This window comes from Poecilia formosa, unplaced genomic scaffold (genome assembly GCF_000485575.1).
Source record: "Poecilia formosa unplaced genomic scaffold, Poecilia_formosa-5.1.2 Scaffold178, whole genome shotgun sequence".
In the NCBI taxonomy this organism is placed as follows: domain Eukaryota; kingdom Metazoa; phylum Chordata; class Actinopteri; order Cyprinodontiformes; family Poeciliidae; genus Poecilia; species Poecilia formosa.
The window spans coordinates 662612-679792 of NW_006800117.1; the positions used below are offsets into that span (position 1 = coordinate 662612).

General features: G+C 38.9%; 3 protein-coding genes across 3 annotated transcripts in view; 1 reads left to right on the forward strand and 2 right to left on the reverse strand.

The window, feature by feature from the left end:
• The window catches only part of rnf144aa (ring finger protein 144aa), a 28330-nt gene extending 26292 nt beyond the window's left edge, over window positions 1–2038 (reverse strand). The window contains exon 1 of the mRNA XM_007565533.2: window positions 1513–2038. The gene's annotated coding sequence lies outside the window, so the exon portion shown is untranslated. The remainder of the gene's footprint in view (window positions 1–1512) is intronic.
• Window positions 2039–3427: 1389 nt separating this feature from the next.
• rsad2 (radical S-adenosyl methionine domain containing 2) lies at window positions 3428–6710 on the reverse strand. Its single transcript, XM_016678269.1, has 6 exons — window positions 6373–6710; window positions 6133–6294; window positions 5113–5342; window positions 4878–5027; window positions 4237–4269; window positions 3428–4054 (listed from the first exon to the last, which is right to left on the reverse strand). Exons 1-6 carry the CDS (start codon window positions 6683–6685, stop codon window positions 3890–3892), a joined length of 1053 nt encoding a protein of 350 aa, XP_016533755.1. The 5' UTR covers window positions 6686–6710; the 3' UTR covers window positions 3428–3889.
• A 2-nt stretch (window positions 6711–6712) lies between these two features.
• Window positions 6713–14028, forward strand: cmpk2 (cytidine monophosphate (UMP-CMP) kinase 2, mitochondrial). The gene is made up of 6 exons (XM_007565534.2): window positions 6713–6787; window positions 8853–9478; window positions 10219–10333; window positions 10566–10767; window positions 11851–12084; window positions 13229–14028. Exons 2-6 carry the CDS (start codon window positions 8897–8899, stop codon window positions 13347–13349), a joined length of 1254 nt encoding a protein of 417 aa, XP_007565596.1. The 5' UTR covers window positions 6713–6787; window positions 8853–8896; the 3' UTR covers window positions 13350–14028.
• The last annotated feature ends 3153 nt before the right edge of the window (window positions 14029–17181 follow it).

Here is a 17181-nt window from a genome sequence, read left to right on the forward strand (position 1 = left end):
GCAAAATTTCCACTTAACTTTACATTTTGGTCTGTTTGATGATTTAATTCTTAAATAGTAAATGATTTATAATTTGATCAATTAGTCAGAACTTGAGTAGATTTTTAACAAATACTTTTTACTTTAACTTGAGTAAAAATATGTTGAAGTAGTTGTACTCTGTCGATGGTGTAATTGTTGGGTACTCTGCCCTCCTCTGCACCCGACAGGCCGTGAACTGGGAGTAATTGGGTCCCAGTTTCCAATCTGCTTAACGCTGAGATTGCTCTCCAGGCCAAAACTTATTATCAATACCTGTGAAGGTGGCAGCTACACATTTTGTTTCTAGCGGTTTGGAGGCTGATCAACGATCTTTATAGAAGCGGTATTATGTGTTTACAGGCACATGGTGCCATTTTATAGCACAATCAACCAATTATCTTAGCTTCAGTTGTTATAAATATGCTACAAATATGAGTCAAAAGAAATTTGACTTTGTAGTTTGAAATTGGGCCTCTGTCTCTTTAAGAAACTCCCGCTCTTTCTGAATCTCTGCCTTCAGGAAGTTATCACAACATGGCTCCTCTATTAACCCCTTAACGTTTTTTCCAGCGTTGCTCTGAGAAGTACCTCCTATAAGGACAGCAGTTCCACCAGGTGTTTGCTAATTGCTGTTGGCTAGTCTGAAGGAGCTGACAGGGGGCGGAGCTCCACCTCGAAGGCGAGGCGGGGTCCAACCAGGCACAACTGAATGGTTGCCATGGATAAAAGAATCAAAGCAACAACTGCAGGTCTGTGTTTGATGAGGGAAAAGCACTGTGATGGAAAGAAAAACAAAAATCTATTTTACTTCATTCGGCCCCTTACAACCTGCTGACGCTGATTATGCCCAATATTTTTGTGTGAAGAGTTGCTAAATGTAGCAACAAAGTCAGCAGGAAAGAGCCTTTTTTCCCCCTGTCCTACCAACACAAACGTAAACAGAGAATCTCACTTTAATATCAACGCAAAATGAAAGGTAGCATCAAAATGTTAAGTGGAATAAAAATGTTTTTTTGATTGTGCAAAGTGTGGTGACTATGGCTGCCACGATAATAAAAAACATTGGCTGGACGATAAATTGTCCAGAAGTTGTTGCGATAATCGATCACATCATCATAGACCAAAAAAAGCTAGTATGAAAATTAATCGATTATTTGTTTCAGCCCTAGTTGGTTTTTAATCACATATTTTGCTAAAGTCCGCAGAACCAGAGAACCAGTTCAGCTGGTAATGACAGCATGGATGTCGCCTGCTCTTTGGAATGGAAATGTCACGGAACTGAACGACCTTTCAGATCCATTCCGTGTCCCATGATGCTCCTAAAACCTTCGGAATGATTCTTTCTGGGGTCATTATGAACACCGAAGAACAGCAGATTTCAGGGAGGGAAAGTGGAGGATTGGAGAAAACGCAGAGCTCTATAAATAAAACCAAATTAGCAGCTCGAAGAGCTCCCGCTGCGCTACGGTGGATGAGAGCTGAAAGCCTTACCTGGTCTCAATAGTTTGACCTCAGGAGGGTTGAAAAGATGATCTCCTGAATTGGATTAACGCCGCCGAGCCGTCAGTCAGTCAGTCAGGCGGAGGGGGAGGGCAGCCGCGGAGGGGTGATGCCCATCCTCACGTATCCGAGTCCGGGCCCTGACGAGGAGCAACAACCTCCGAAAACAAGCAGAAGCAGCGGGGAGGGGAGTCCGGGCTGCAGCTGACCCTCTCCTCTCCGGCGGGGAAGGGGGTTGTTTTCACACCGCGGAGGCTCCAAACTCTCGATTTCCGGGGAGGAAGAAAGCGACGTCCAGCCGTCAGGATGCGACGCAGATCCCGCAGAAAACAACGGACTATCCTACTGCAAGGAAATCCGGGGGCGGCGTGTTTACCTCCCCTCCGTTCCTGCTGCCGTTCTCGGTGGGGAATCAGCTGCTGCTCGCTGAAGAGACGCCATTTGTCTACAAGGAAAGGCTTCCAGTGCGCAACACTGCCGCCCACAGGCGAAGTCAGGACCTGCAGCTCTTTACATTCCGGACAGCTCCCTCTACTGGCTGAATGGTCCCATTACACCAGTTTAAGGCTCAGATCATTTTGGTACCTTTTTGCAGTTTTGTTTCGGAAATTGAATTATTTTTATTCACAATTTCCAAGAGTACAAACAACAAAGCTGTAAACATATAAATCACGGAATATTTCTGTCATCATGTCTGTAATATCTGATTTTTTTTTCATATTGATGTATTTACTGTAGAAAAAAAGGATAATTTTGGAAAATAAAATAAGATAATTCTTTATTATTCCGACATTCTAAAAAATTTAAGTTGATATTCCAAAAAAAGAGCGGCAGAATTGAAAACAGCAGGTAGAAAAAACACAATGCAAGCTATCTGACAATATAAATATGAAAAAAAATATAAATATGTATGCATAATAATACATACAAATTATATTTATATTGGTCAGATATTAAATAAAACTGAAAGTAACTAAATAATTGTAAACAAAATAAATAGAACAAAAATAATATGTTTAAATCAAGGATAATTATTTCTGTATTTGTTTATTTAATCATTTCCCACTCCAGTTCATCAAAACATCACAAACTTTTGTGACTCTTCCCTCCATTAAACTCATATCTGGCCTGCTGGTGTGGCGTATGTTTGAGTTTGATAAACAAAACTGGCAGTAAATTATCTTATCTTGGGCAGTAACTCTATGGACAGCTGGGAAACATAAATTATTTAAACATGGAGAGAGTTACATATGACCTACATGGTATTAACACCTGAATAATTCGAGGTGTAAATAATTTTATCATTTAATTATTTGAGATTTACTAAAGATATCTTCATATCATACTGTCACAATTTTTCAACATTTAGCATATTTCTAATAGCATGACATTTAGTCAGCAGTGCTAAAAAGTATTAAACATGCATCACATTTGGAGCTGATGTTTAGTGAATGCAAATTATGTTTTTACTTCTACTTGATAAGATAAAAAAGTGAAAAACGACTCACATTATGAATTTAAAACAAAAATTTAGTTTGGAACTAGATATTCAACCTGCTAACTAAATATTTAATTTTTGCAAAACTATTTATTTAAATATTTTGTTTGAAAATGTGACATTTATAAATGAATGAATATCATGGTGAAAACATGACTTTGAAAAATGAACTCCCGCTTTTTTTTCTCTTATAACAAGCTAAATAACCCAAATTATTGACAGTATAACTAAAAGCATGTTAAATCAATCATCTTTCTTTAATACTTATTACCAATGTTTTATAAAATTTTGATTTGAACTGCATTTTTCTTTATTTTGACTTGGGTTGTTCATAAAATAACTAATAAGTGAATTTGGACAAAGTTACTAACTATATGAGTAAAAACCTTTCGATGAAATCTGTTGTAATTTAGTGTCATATAAATAAATTTAATGAATCAATATGAGGTATGACACAAAGTTTACAGAGGTTACAAACAGAAATACAGACATTAAACCACAAGAGACACACAAGGAAAAGATTACATGAAATAATTATTGGTAATAAGAAAATGTAGGACTTAATTAAAAGAAGAGAAACTATGAAAATGCATGAAATAGAGTAGATATGGGGAACATTTACACAGAGAAATATGAAATAAAGAAGTTTATAAAATTGTTAAAGTTGAAACACTGAATCCAGTCAGCAAAACTAAAACTTTAATTTAAACTTTACATCAACAATACAAAAAAATTTACAACACACTCAAAGCTTATCTTAATCTTAAGACATTTACAAAAATCACACCTGAACATGGTAACACTTCTAAAACAACAAGCTGCAAAGTGAAATAAGTGCATAAAAGCCGAGAAGTTTCCGATTTGTAAATTTCACCAGTCCAGCTTCATGTCAGCTTTGCTCCAAACGTATTTCCCGCCTCTCTTCAGAAACATTTTCTCATCGAAGCCGCTGAAGCTGATGGCGTCCTTCACGCCGACGTCCAGGATGGATTTGGACGGGTCCTTCCTTCCCTCCCGACAGTCCAGGAAACGCATCTGGAAAAACAGAAAACAAACTTTGAGTCTGACTTCATGGAGCGAAAGAAAACACATTTAAAACAAATCAAACAAAAGAAGACAGAAGAACCCATGGTAAGACTAAACAACACTCTTAATATTTTAACCTGAACATATGCAATGCTGCAAAGCTAACAGTGTTAGCAACAGAAAGTACTTACATATTCGTCCAGGATCAGGTACGAGTTCCTCATCTGTTAAAGCAACAAACAGATTTTAATATCACATCCTGGTATGAAAAGAATCAAAACTACAACAGAAAGTTATGTATGTTTTAAAAACTGACTGCAATGTGAATATAATGATTTTTATTTCTAAGCAGTTATGAGGCATGGAGGGAAAAAAGTGCAGCAAGTTGCCAGGTAGCAACTTGTAGCAACTTGTTACCTAGCAACAACAGGTTGTTACAAGTTGCTAGGTAACAACTTGTAACAACTTGTTACCTAGCAACAACAAGTTGTTACTAGGTAACAACAAGTTGTTACAAGTTGCTAGGTAACAACTTGTAACAACTTGTTACCTAGCAACGACAAGTTGTTTTTGAAACAACTCATTAAGAGAATTCATTTTCAAAATGTTTAACAGCACAGTTATATGGGCAATGGAGATGCAGCTAATGTCAGAGTTAAACACCTAAAAAAGAAGAAATAAATAAAAGCACTTTTATTGTTATCACAACAGTACGGCAAAATATCGTGTTCTATGAACTACCTATGAGAGTGAAAAACAACTGTTGCAGTCAGAGTTAGCTAAAGCTAAAGCGTGTCAGTGATCAGATGCGTAACGAGGTTCAGTCTCTTACCTTCTCGTTGGACTCTGGAACGAGACAGGAAACGGCGCTGTGGTGGTCCAGGAAGTCCTGGAACTGCTGGTCAGTGATGACGAACCTCTCCGCCTCCCTCAGCGCCTCCTCTCCAGCGTTCTCTCCATCGATCAGCAGACACTGGAACACCTGAGCAAAAACCAGGAGAAAACAGCAACCCAATCAGCTTTCCTTCTAGCTGTGACACGTTTTAAAACATATAAACTGTTTTTACCTTCCAGCGGACCGGATTGAGCTGGTTGATCTGTTCGGTCATGTCTTCGTGAACGTTAAAGGTGTTGATAACCGAGTTGATCTTGAACGCCACTTTGTATTGCTGACACCAGCTGCGGATCTTGAAGAGGTTCTCGATGTGACTCTTGCTGCCCTGACATCTGCCGATCATCTGGTTGGTTTCTTCATCAAAACTGTCACAGGAGATTGCCAGGATGTCCAAAAAGTCTCCTGCACAAAGCAAATGATGAGAGTTTATTTATGGTGGCCCAGAAGGGTCAATAAAATGCAAAGAAACAACAAAACCTAAAATGCACGTTATGCTAACACACAACAGACGTTACGCTAGCAGTTGTACTAGTATAACTACTTGTAGCATAACATTATCGTGTCTGTCCTTTCTTTATTTACTTTGGTCATAAAACACAGTCGACCAACATATTTTTACCTTCCACTAAACTTCCCACCAATAGCTGTGTTTCCATTACAAATGTGCGCAAAACTTTGCCGATATTCTGCTAATGTAAAAAAAAACAACCAATTTCATAATTTCGGTGTGTCCATTAAATAAGAAATGCAATTAAAATCATGTGATATCATGTGAATAAGTTTGTTCAAACAATGTCATTAAAAAACATGTAGCACCATCACCCTCCCACCACTTCCTGTATTCTTCGTATTTTCCCAGTGGTAACAGCCAGTTGTTAATCATGTGATTAAAAAAGTTTCAATTGGAATTTTGCTGGATAAACCCATTTCAATAGGTCCGCAAAAACGACCTCATCAAAACTTTTCATAAAAAAGAGAGATTTTAAGATATTGGTATTTTTCAATTAAACTTATTTTTGTAATACCAATTCGCGCAATTGGTGAATGGAAACGCATCACTGAGTTTTCATCACTGAAAATACTAAATTATATCCGTCTGTGCCATAAATATATAAGTTTCACTTTTTAAACTACTCAAATAATTAAACTTTTCATTCATGTCCTGACTTCCTGAGCTGAAGCTGGACCTCACCATATTTCTGGAACCATTTCTCTTTAATCATGCTGCCATTGCTGACGATGCTGACGCTGGGGAGCTGCAGCTCCGCCTTGCAGTACTGAACCATCTTCCCCAGGAAGTCTCCCCGTTCATGCAGAAACGGCTCCCCTCCGGAGAAATTGATCTTTTCCATCCCTTTAAACCACAAATGTTACTTTCATTTAGTTTTGACCAATAAAACAGAATTTTATGCTTTTAAGCCGTAAGTATTACCTGCTTCTTTTAGAAGTCTGAGCCCCTTCTTGGCCTCCTCCAAAGGAAGGACGAAAGAAGTTTTTGCGGTGTGAAAACAAAACCCGCATTTATAGTTGCATTTGCGGGTAAAGTGATAGTTGACGCTGGTTGGGGTCGTCACATCCAAGTCTTTGCTTTGCTCCGACTGGCTGTTCGCGTCTGAAAGCAGGGAGTTTGTGGCCCCGCAGGCTCCTTTGGACCAGGAAAAAACTTTGGAAAAGACTCCCGAAAAAATGCTGAGGATGGTGTTGATGCAGAGCTCCAGCAGGGCGCCGGCAGAAACTCCAGGCATCTTGAAATCAGAAGTTATTATCCGGTTGTTGAACCTGCAGACTGCGTGATCCTGCAGGGCGGCTGTTTAAATAGAGGCTTGGCCCCGGAGGCAGTCAGCTGAGTAAGTTTCTGTTTACAAACATCGAAAACGAAACCAGATCAGGAGCCGACGACGGAAAAATGTGACTGTCCTGGTTTGGGTTTCTGAGAAGAAATGATTAAGATGCATAAAATGTTTTTCATTAAGTGCTTCAGATGGCTCTTGATAACAACTGCAAAACAAGAAATGTAACTGAAATGTTGGAAAAAGTCGCTCTATTGATAACCAGTGGCGCCAGTAAGGGGGGCATATGGGGACCCTGACCCAACCTGCTATAATATGTTTATGAATGGATTTTAGAGAGAAAAGTATGAAAATGTGTATTAATATTAATATGTTTTCATTTTTAATGCCTGTCCCTGTTACTCACCTTGCCCTCAAACCACCATAATCACATATTAGAGTGAAAAATTAGGCGCGTTACAGTACTTTAAAATTATTGTCAGTTAATTTTGCTTCACTTAAAAACATGTTTCATGAACAGAAAGACTCTCACACTCGTTCTTATTTGCAAAGCCCACAAATAAAAACACCTTTTACGTGACTTTTAAAGAGTTAGTATTGTGTAAAATCAACTTTTTAAAATCTTTACATCATGGTATAATGTTATTCCTTCATCAAAAACAAACATGGAGTGATGCTTTGATTTTTTGAGAAATGCTTTAATCACCATGGTAACCACTCAGATGGCTGACACACCTGGGTGGATCTAGCTCCGCCTTCACAACAACGCTCCTTCTCAGAGCTGAAGTTCCTACACTTCCGCCTCACAGAGCAGCTCCTACAGACTAGCCAGCAGCAATTAGCAAACACCTGGTGGAACTGTGCATCTTATGATCTCATTATGCGATCTATTTCTCAGTGAGACAATGGTAGAAATGTTGTTAAATCCTTAACAGAGGAGCCGTGTTGTAAAGACTTTTGGGAGATGGAGTTTCAGAAAGAGCAGGAGCTTCTTAGAGAGACAAAGGCCCAATATCAAGGCATTAAATTAAGTCTTTTTATGTCATATTTGATATATATGGGATTATTAGAGTATCGGTGCAGAAATAGCTGCAAACCAAAGTCTGCTTTGCTGCTTACAAAACCGATTTTGTAAATAGCTTTCAGTTTCTATGCACCACAAATCTGGAATAAACTTCCAGAAAATTGCAAAACAGCTGAAACACTGAGATCCTTTAAGTAAGGCTAAGGCCTTACCTGCTTATAGTTACCTTTGATTAGTAGCCAATAGGACATTGATCATCATATTTCATGTGTATCGATGATTTTTGATGAAATTTAATATTTATTGTTTGATTTCATAGCTGATGACTGAATGATGTTTTATGAAGTAAATAACTTTGAACTGCCTTGTTGCTGAACACAAATAAACCTGAACTTGAACTTTGTAACAAACAATAATTCATCATTGTGGTGAAGCTGGGCTTTTAAAACTCTGGGTAGGGTGCCAGTTTGCTACGTATCCAAGCTCCTGCACAGAGAACACATTCGCCTGATTTTCTTCTAAAGCTACTTTTGTTTTATCATATCTTGAGTTTGCTTTTCTAGAGGGAACATCATCACTCTTCAGCAGCTTACAGACATGGTTTGGTTGCCTTGAATTTTTTATATTTCTTTAGTTTTCAAAATTTCCAACATGAAATAAGTAAAATTTTGAAGTTGAAAAAAGTGGTAAAAACCAGCATATGTTCACCCTAAATACATGAACTGGCAGGAAAATGTTAAATTATTTCCAATGTTTTTTTTGTTTATGTACTGGAATGATCACATGCATATTTAGTCATGCATATATTTTATCACTCTGTATTTTTGTATTTTTAATGTAAAGCACTTTAACTGCCTTATTGCTGGAATGTGGTACATAAATAAACTTGGTTGATTGGTTTATTTCAGACTGATATGCAAACTTTTATGCTGATTTTAATCAGTGTCGACGTGCAGAGCCAAAGGTCTGAAAACATTTTCAAACTCGAGTTTAACTTTTGGATTCAGAGGAAACGTTTATTTGCTGCACCCTAGAGGCGTCGCCTGTAAGTTTCGTTTTTCCTTCTCCGCTCGGTAACTTTCGTTTTCCTGACCACAGCCGACTGCAGCTACACTGAAACCCGCCGACACCAGAACCGGAACATGGCCCGGCACCTGAAGCTTCTCGTCCAGCGGTGGTCGTCCCGTGTTTTCTCCGTGGAAGTGGACGCAGCGCCGCGGTACTTTGGGGTCAGAGAGCAGCTCCGTGGGGAACCGGTGCCGCCTGATGTGTTCAGTGAGGTCCAGAAGCAGGACAGATGTTACTCCCTGCTGGTCTGCAGCGGGGACCGGGTCACAGGAGACAGGTTTCACTGGGAGCTGAGAGACCGGCTGCAGACTCAGCTGCCACCGGGCTCCGGGCTCCGGTCCATGTCCTCCTTCATCCCGGACCAGAAGGGCTCGCTGCTCAAAGGGTATTTCCTCCAAAGCCAGGCTGGGAATTCATCGCTGATTGAGGACATTTTAACAGATTTGGAGCAGAGAAACCCCGTGTTGGTGTGTTCATACTCCCAAAGTGAAGACGGCCAGCAGTGGACTCAGTGTCTCTGGTACCAGTCTGAGGAGAACCCGGTCAGGTTCTGCGTGGTGCCTTCAGAAACACCAAAACATCATCCATCAGTTCTCAACATGATCAACTCTGATGTCTTCTACAGCCTGGAGGAGGCCTGCGACGTGCTGAAACAGGTACACTTCAAAAATATTAAGCTTAGTTGCAACATTTTGCACAATGGCGCACTCATGTGGCGGAGAATGGTACTGCAGGGTCTCCAGATCCTGAAGATTTAAGTTCAGCGTTTAAGTCAAACATTTTGACGTCTTTTATGAAAACAATGTAGGAACGGGATGTAATTCATTGTAAAAATGATTTTTATGTGTGCAAATGTGGCTCATTTGCTGTATTAAAAGAAAAGTTTTTATTTTCTCGATTATTTAACACATTTTATTCTAAGTTTTAAGAACAACATTTGGGTCACTTTCTGTTAAAATGATCTCAGCCGGCTGGTGAGAGAAAAAGTAGTTTGGGCACCCCTGGTTTAGAAGAAAGTATATTTTTATTGATTTATTCATTTTATTTTGAAGGGTCATAGCAACTTTGGTAAGATAGTGCAAAGGCAAAAATGAGTTTTAGGGTTGTAAAGGTTGCTGACCCATGTCCTAGTCAAAATCCAGACCTACGTCCAGACCTACGTCCAATTGAGGATCTGTAGCCAGACTTTAAATTTGACAGATTTCACAGCTGTTCTTCATCCAGTCTCACTGGCGTTGAGGTATTTTGTCTTTACGTGTTCAAATACTCACTAAAGTCTCAGATTATTACCTCTAAAAAACTAGACTTTTCAAGCGTTCAAAGAGGAGCAGATGCAGCAGTCTTTCTGACTCCCTCCTGATCCGCAGTGAACTGATTTTTTCCCCATTTTCTGCAGTGTGGTGACATCATCCCAGAGACCCGGTCTGTACTGGGGATGCTTCCCAGCAGCCTGGATGCCAGAAGAAAGCCAGACTTCCCAGTGATTGTCATAGAGGGCCTGGATGCCACAGGTTAATGCCATTACCTCATAAATAAACACAGGATCAGCCTGATGGGTGGCTGTTCTCTGCTAAAAACATTACCTGTCAGAGCGCTCTGCCTAATGGAATATCACGTATCATGACCTCAGAAAAGTTACATCACTTTGGAAATGGTTTATTGAATCGTCTGATGCTCCACTGTGTCAGGTAGACTCTCTTTAATGAAGAGAGAGTAACAAATGTTTTCACTTTCATTTTGTAGGAAAGACGACGCTGACAGAGTCTCTGCGGGACTCTCTGGGGGCCACGCTTCTGCGGTCGCCTCCCCAGTGCCTGTCCGCCTGGAGAGGGCGCTTCGATCGAGAACCGCCCCTCATCCGCAGGGCTTTCTATGCAGTGGGCAACTACATCACCGCTGAGCAGATAAACCAAGAGGCCAGCAAGTCTCCTGTTATCGTTGACAGGCAAGATGTTGTACTGTCATGTTAGAGCAGTGATGAACTCTTAACGGCCACCAAATTCACTCATTCTGTATGTTTCTGTTCTTCCTTTTGGGTTTATACTGCTTCTAAAACGCTTTAAAAACCACCAGGTGTTTATTGGCTTAGTTCATGTTTTTTGGTGTCTGTTTCAAAAACAAACCAAATGTAACATCACAAATCAGCAGGCACTGACCTTTCACCTACCAGCCCGTTACCTAGCAACCCCAGCGGAACTCTGCCCGTTACCTAGCAACCCAGGTGGAGTTCCAGAACATTTGCCCAGCTGGTTTTAAGGCAGCATGCCTTGGATGATAAATTGTCTCAGTTATTCTGATAAACAATAATATTGTTCTTGTATATTACTTGAAAATTATATAATGGCAATGGCAAAACAGTGCAACAACATATTCTCAAAGAACCAATGAACATTTAACATTGGAACTGGAATACATTTTCATTATCCAAAATACTAAACAAAACAACCGAAACAACAAATAAAACGATTCATAAAGTCTCTGTAAATAATTAGTCCTTCAAAAAATGTGCTAGTTGAGACCAAAGCAGCAGACTGAAGACTGTTAGCGCCCAGTTTTTGGTAGAAAGAGAGAAAAGAGAAAAACGCTAATCATGCAAATGGAAATTATTGACCTCATTTGAATTAATCATTTGATTAACTGATTTATTGTTTATTGCAACAGGCCTACGCATGCACTGTACAATGGCTGCTGGAAAACAAACAAACAAGTGTTTTAAGTCCCCCCAGGATGTTATGATGTTTTTTGTGATTGTTGCGGCATCTTTTCACAAAGTTATGATTTTTTTCTTTTGCCATAATGTGGCTTTGCAAAAAAGTTAAAATTGCTGTACCTTCCTGAAATAACACATTGAAAAAAAAGAGCACACAGATCAACTTAAAACAAATTGAAAAAGTATAATGAACATGTTTTGGATAGGCCGTAGACTTACCCTAAGCTGTTCAAGGACGCACCTTTAATGTTTCAGCCTTATTGTCAGGTGGTGCAGGAAGTCTTCACTCACCTTCAGTCAGCCATCTTTGATCCCCAGGTTCTGGCACAGCACAGCAGCGTACGCCATCGCCACCGCAGTAACCGGCCCAGTGAGTAACCTTCCACACGAGGGCGCCGAGGTGTACCGTTGGCCCGGTGACCTCCTGCAGCCCAGCCTGGTGATCTTACTCACCCTGGACCCGGAGGAGAGGAAGAGGCGGCTGAGGAGCAGAGGTCTGATGAAGACCGACGAGGAGGAGGAGCTGGATCACAACAAACTTTTCAGACTCAGGTTAGACAAGAATGCTTGACACAGATATGTCTGAGAATCAGATCAAAGGTCCAACTCCAGTCCATTTACCTAGAAAGTCCGGTGTCTTCTTCAGAGGTTTTAGTGTCGTTTCCTTCAGTGATTCTTGGTGCAGCGCCCCCACAGGCCAGGAGGGGAACAGGTTGATTTGTCCCAGAGCAAGAGAGAGAGAACCACAGCAGCTGGAGACGGAGCAGATGATAAAGTTCTGGTCCTAATAGAACTGAGTCTACCGGACTATCAGATGTGAAAATACCCGTAGAGTGATTTTATTTTCACTTTTATTCACTTTTCAATGATTATTAGATTAGTTTATCATAAAAGCTGCCTCACACATTCTTAATTAGTTCTTAATTTCAGATTACTTCGCTTATAGCAAAACATTTTGCCCGTGATGTAAATGAAACAATCTGCCAGTGGAACTAGTACTTTTTAAAATGAATATTAAAGAATTATTGACTTATAAGAAGCTCATTATCTTGCTGAAAAGTTACTTTTCAGTTAGTTTTATCTTATTCTAAATGTACTAAGAGAATAGAGGAAAAAATACTTAAGATTTTGTGTATTTGCAGTGATATTAAGTCCATTAATAGTTTTTGATGCCAGATTGTCACATATGAACAAATGTTTTTTTGTTTAGTTTAAGGTAGATGTCTGTGTTTGAAGTCACAGATGGCTGCAAACTGCGCAGCTCTTTCCCAGTCAGGCCACCTCAGTCTTCGTCTTATCCATCAAACACTTAACAATCAATTACCGTCCCACGGGGGAAGCGGCTGATGAGAAAAAGCAGGTGATTAGTTGCCGAGCTGCTGTGCTCCATTAAGCCGGTCCAAACTCGCAGCCGCTGCCGGCCCAGTTAGTCGCTGCTCAGACAGGTCGATTGCTGCTTTCATTCATCTTCTGCGCTGACGTAATGGCCTGTCCACATGGGACGGCCAGATGTTGGACCAGCAGAATTAGAAAACAGACGGAGCTAGGAAGACGCTTTTTATTGGACTGAAGAGAAAAGCTGCACTCTCAGCCATCTGGGTTGTTTCTTTTCCTTGAAATAAAAAGCAGCAAAACCATCCTGTTTATATCCTCACACTGCTCACTTGTTGGTTGATGTGTTTGTGTTTTGCTGCAGAGTAGAGGAAGCTTATCGGCGGATCGGCGGCCCAGCCTGCACCGCCCTGGATGCGAGCCCCTCTGCAGACCTGGTGCTCCAACAAGCGCTGCTTTTAATTAGGGCCAAATGCCACTTGTAAACAGTCCTCCCTGCCTCCCCCTGCAGCTGGCTGCTGCAGTACCTGCTGCCGCCGCTGGGTGGCAGTAAGGTGTCGCCGATGCGGGAGGGCAGGCGCCCAGATTGGAGTGTGGAAAAGAGATTCTGCTCACAATGAGTAAAGGTTGAGTGGCCAGGAGCCAGAACGGCATGCTGCAGAAAAAAATACATATTAATGGAGAACACAAACATTCTCTCACAGGAGGATTGTCTAAAAGAAAAAAGTCTGTTTCACTTCACAGCGATGAGAATCACACCTAAGCTGTAAATGATGCATGCAGCTTTCTAACTTAATAGGTTAAATTGTCTTAAATTTTCAAAACGAAACTGTAAATTTGAACACATCTTATTAAAGTAAAAAATACTCACAGTTTGTGTTGCTAACTTTGGCTAGGTTTCACTAAAAATAACTTTATTTAAAGCAGAGCTCTGCTGTAAATTTAAATATGCAAGAAGTGTAAATAAAATGATTTTGTATATTTATAAATGTGCAGAGTAAGTGAAATGTATAAAGTTAAAATATTATTTGTTTTTGAAAAGAAATACAACTAAAGAGTCTGAGCTGCAATGGAGACATAACATGTATTTAGAAAGATTATTATTTAATTTTTTTCTTTTTTTTAAGGAATTTTAAATAAAGTGGATTAAAGTTTAACAGGTCAGATATATCTGTAAAATTCAACTTTATGTTCTGCTGATTTTCTACAAAGCAACAGTTTGCACAACCTGTGAATCGAATGAACTTTTTGTTTTGTTGTGTTGCTAAAAATATATCAGTACTATAAGTGACAAGCAGTAAAACCTCATTTATTATCGAGTTTTACCCAGTGCCTTCACTGAAAAATTCACAAAGTAACTTCTAGTCAAATTGGATAAAATTTTTCTCTAAAAAATAAAATTTTTTCCCACTTTAAATAAAGTTTACTCCACTAGCAGAGTTGAACTTTAAGAGTTAAATGTACTCTTTTTTGTGCAAATATTTAATTAACATTATTATAAAGCATACAGTATTGATGCTGAGGTTGTAATACCATAGATACAAACTCATTTACCATAGATAAATACAATGGTTATCACTATTTAATGTCTGCCTACTATTAGCTTGTATTGCTAACATTAATTAGCATAAATATCTTCTTAATTCACTGAAATATTTCCCTCTTTGCTCCAAGTTGGGAAAATGAACAGGAATGTTTTCTGAAGCCAGAACGTTAAATGTAAAAATCAGATTTTTCACCAATCCTAAGCTCAGAATTTGAACAATAACTCTGAGGTTCTAACCTCAGAAAAATGTGGCAGCCATTTTGATGTGGCAGCTAAATTACATGTTTTAAAGGTAGTAATAAAAGGTAAATAAAAGGTAGTAATAAAACTTCACCTTAGAGAACTTCTTTCTCATTAAATCTTTACATGTTATATATGTTCATATATTATAATAGTACTAAATACAATGAAGTAATACTTCAATAGTAAGAAAAAAAAGTATGGGAGTAAATTTATAATATTACAAGAATAGTGGTATGAGAATAAAGTTGCAGTATTACAAAAAGAACAAATACGAGAAAAAAGTATATATATATATTTTGACTTTATTCTCTTATTCTTTCAACTGTGTTCTTGAAATACAAGCCTTTATTCTTGTAATTTTATGACTTCATTCCTGTTTTTTTAAAATATTTTTATTTTCCTAATACTCCATCGTACTTCAATGTTTGAATTTGTAAAATACAAAGACACGTATTGCTATTATCTAGACTTACAACTTGCTAGTCTTGCTAATAGCTAAAAACAAACTATCAGCAAGACTAGCTAGTAGCATTTAGCATTTTAGTTAGCATATCCCACTGGTTTTCTGAAATATGGTTAAAATTGGTTTTAATGTAATTCCCAAACTTACATTTTGACTTCAGAGGTAAAAAGTTTCCAACATCAGTTTAGTTTAAGCTGCTAATGGCAGCCCAGGCACCACCTGATACCCTGATCCGTGGTATATAGTACATATTATTCCCCCGCAGGATAATTCATACCATTTACACTTGATGTCTTCATGAACAGAAGCACTAAATACACACACTAGTACGCGTATTTGCTAAGAGTATATGCTGTAAGTCATTTCTACGAGCAGGAAGCGTGTATTTGGCCTTCGTGATGGGAAGATTAATTGGGGGTTTTAGTAATTATGAGCTTGGCAAAGCTGCGGGCTGCAGAAGACAGAGTGACCCATCTCTTTTACTGTGATGCATCAGCGCCGCGCCAACAAATGCAGACCCCATTCATATGGCAATTAATGGAGCGCTGTATATCACTGTCACTGCTACGGTCCCGCACAGGAGCGCGGCTTCTCGTACATTGAAACACCACGTAACGTACGTTCATAAGGATCTCTCTGTTTACAGCTTACTGTATTCATAATGCTTTAGCTGCCTGGTGGCTCAACAGATGTGTCACGAACACAGAGTGTGAGTGAAGCCACCAGGCCTCGAGCCAGAGATCAGACGTTACCGCAAAGTTGTGTTTGCTTTGTGAGTTTCACGCTGATTTTCTTGGCAACAATGAGTAGTGATAGCGCCCCATTACTGTCCTTCAAAACAGCTAATGTAACACTGATGGCCCATAATCACACAGGAAAACAAACTATTGTTCATAAACTAATACTTCATCAACGTTACCTTCGATTTAATTTCAGCAACTTGATTTGGTACTCAACCGCAACCTTCCAAAAGTTAGTTTTAGTCAGTTTTCCAGCTGACACCTAAAAGCTTTGGGTCAAATAGTCCACTGTTTGACCAAAAAAAACACATCTACAGCTGAAGAGCAGTTATCCCATAACATATAATTAAATATTTAGTTAGCAGGTAAAAATATTTAGCAACAAACTAAACATTTAGCTCGCCTACAAAGTATTTAGTTAGTAAGCAACTACATAGCCCCAAAGTATTTAGCTTACTACTTAAATATTGTGTTAGTAAACTAAAACAGTTGGCTTCAAACTCAATATTTGTTAGCAAGCTACATGTTAAGCTTCAAACTAAGCATTTAGCTTACCAGCTAAATGCTTAGTTAGCAAACTAAAATATTTGAAGCTGAAAAATCTTCAGTCAGATTTAGAAATGAAAATAAAACTTTTGAGTTTTTATTAAATACTAACTAAATATTTAGTTAACAAACTACAACATTTGGCTCCAAACTTAATATTTAGTTAGCTAGCAAAATACAAATAATGGCTGTTAATTTTTACCTGCTACCCTATGAACCCCATATGGTAACTAAATTACCAACCACTCAGATTCACTAACCAATCAGAAGTGTGAACTCCAGAAGACTGAATAATGAAAGTTTTTTTTTTGCAAATTGTTTTTCAGTTGTATTTTTGCAGGATAAGTTACATTAAAACTGTAAAAATTTGGCAATTGATCTAAAATGGTGGCTTTTTGATACGCTGCAGTATCTTTGCATTTGAACAGCATTTAGAGAGCCGAGTTACTGACTGTAGTAAATTTAGTAGATAATTAGTCTGTGACTCGATTCGTTTTTGAAACGGTGGCTTCTCGATTTATTCTGACAAGAGCAACAAACTCCAAAACAAAAGCATAGCAAAAGTTATGGAATGGATTCAAATATCACAATGGTGACGATAAAAACTAACTTAAACAATCTAGAAATAAACTGGATGAATTTAGATTTTAAAAAATAATGACACCAAGGGGAGGTATAACAATTTAGCAACAATACCACAGAAGAAGAGATAAAGAGAAGGAGGTCCTGGTCTTAAAGTCACATGACGGAGTTTTCAAAGGTGTTCCAGTCGGGTAAGG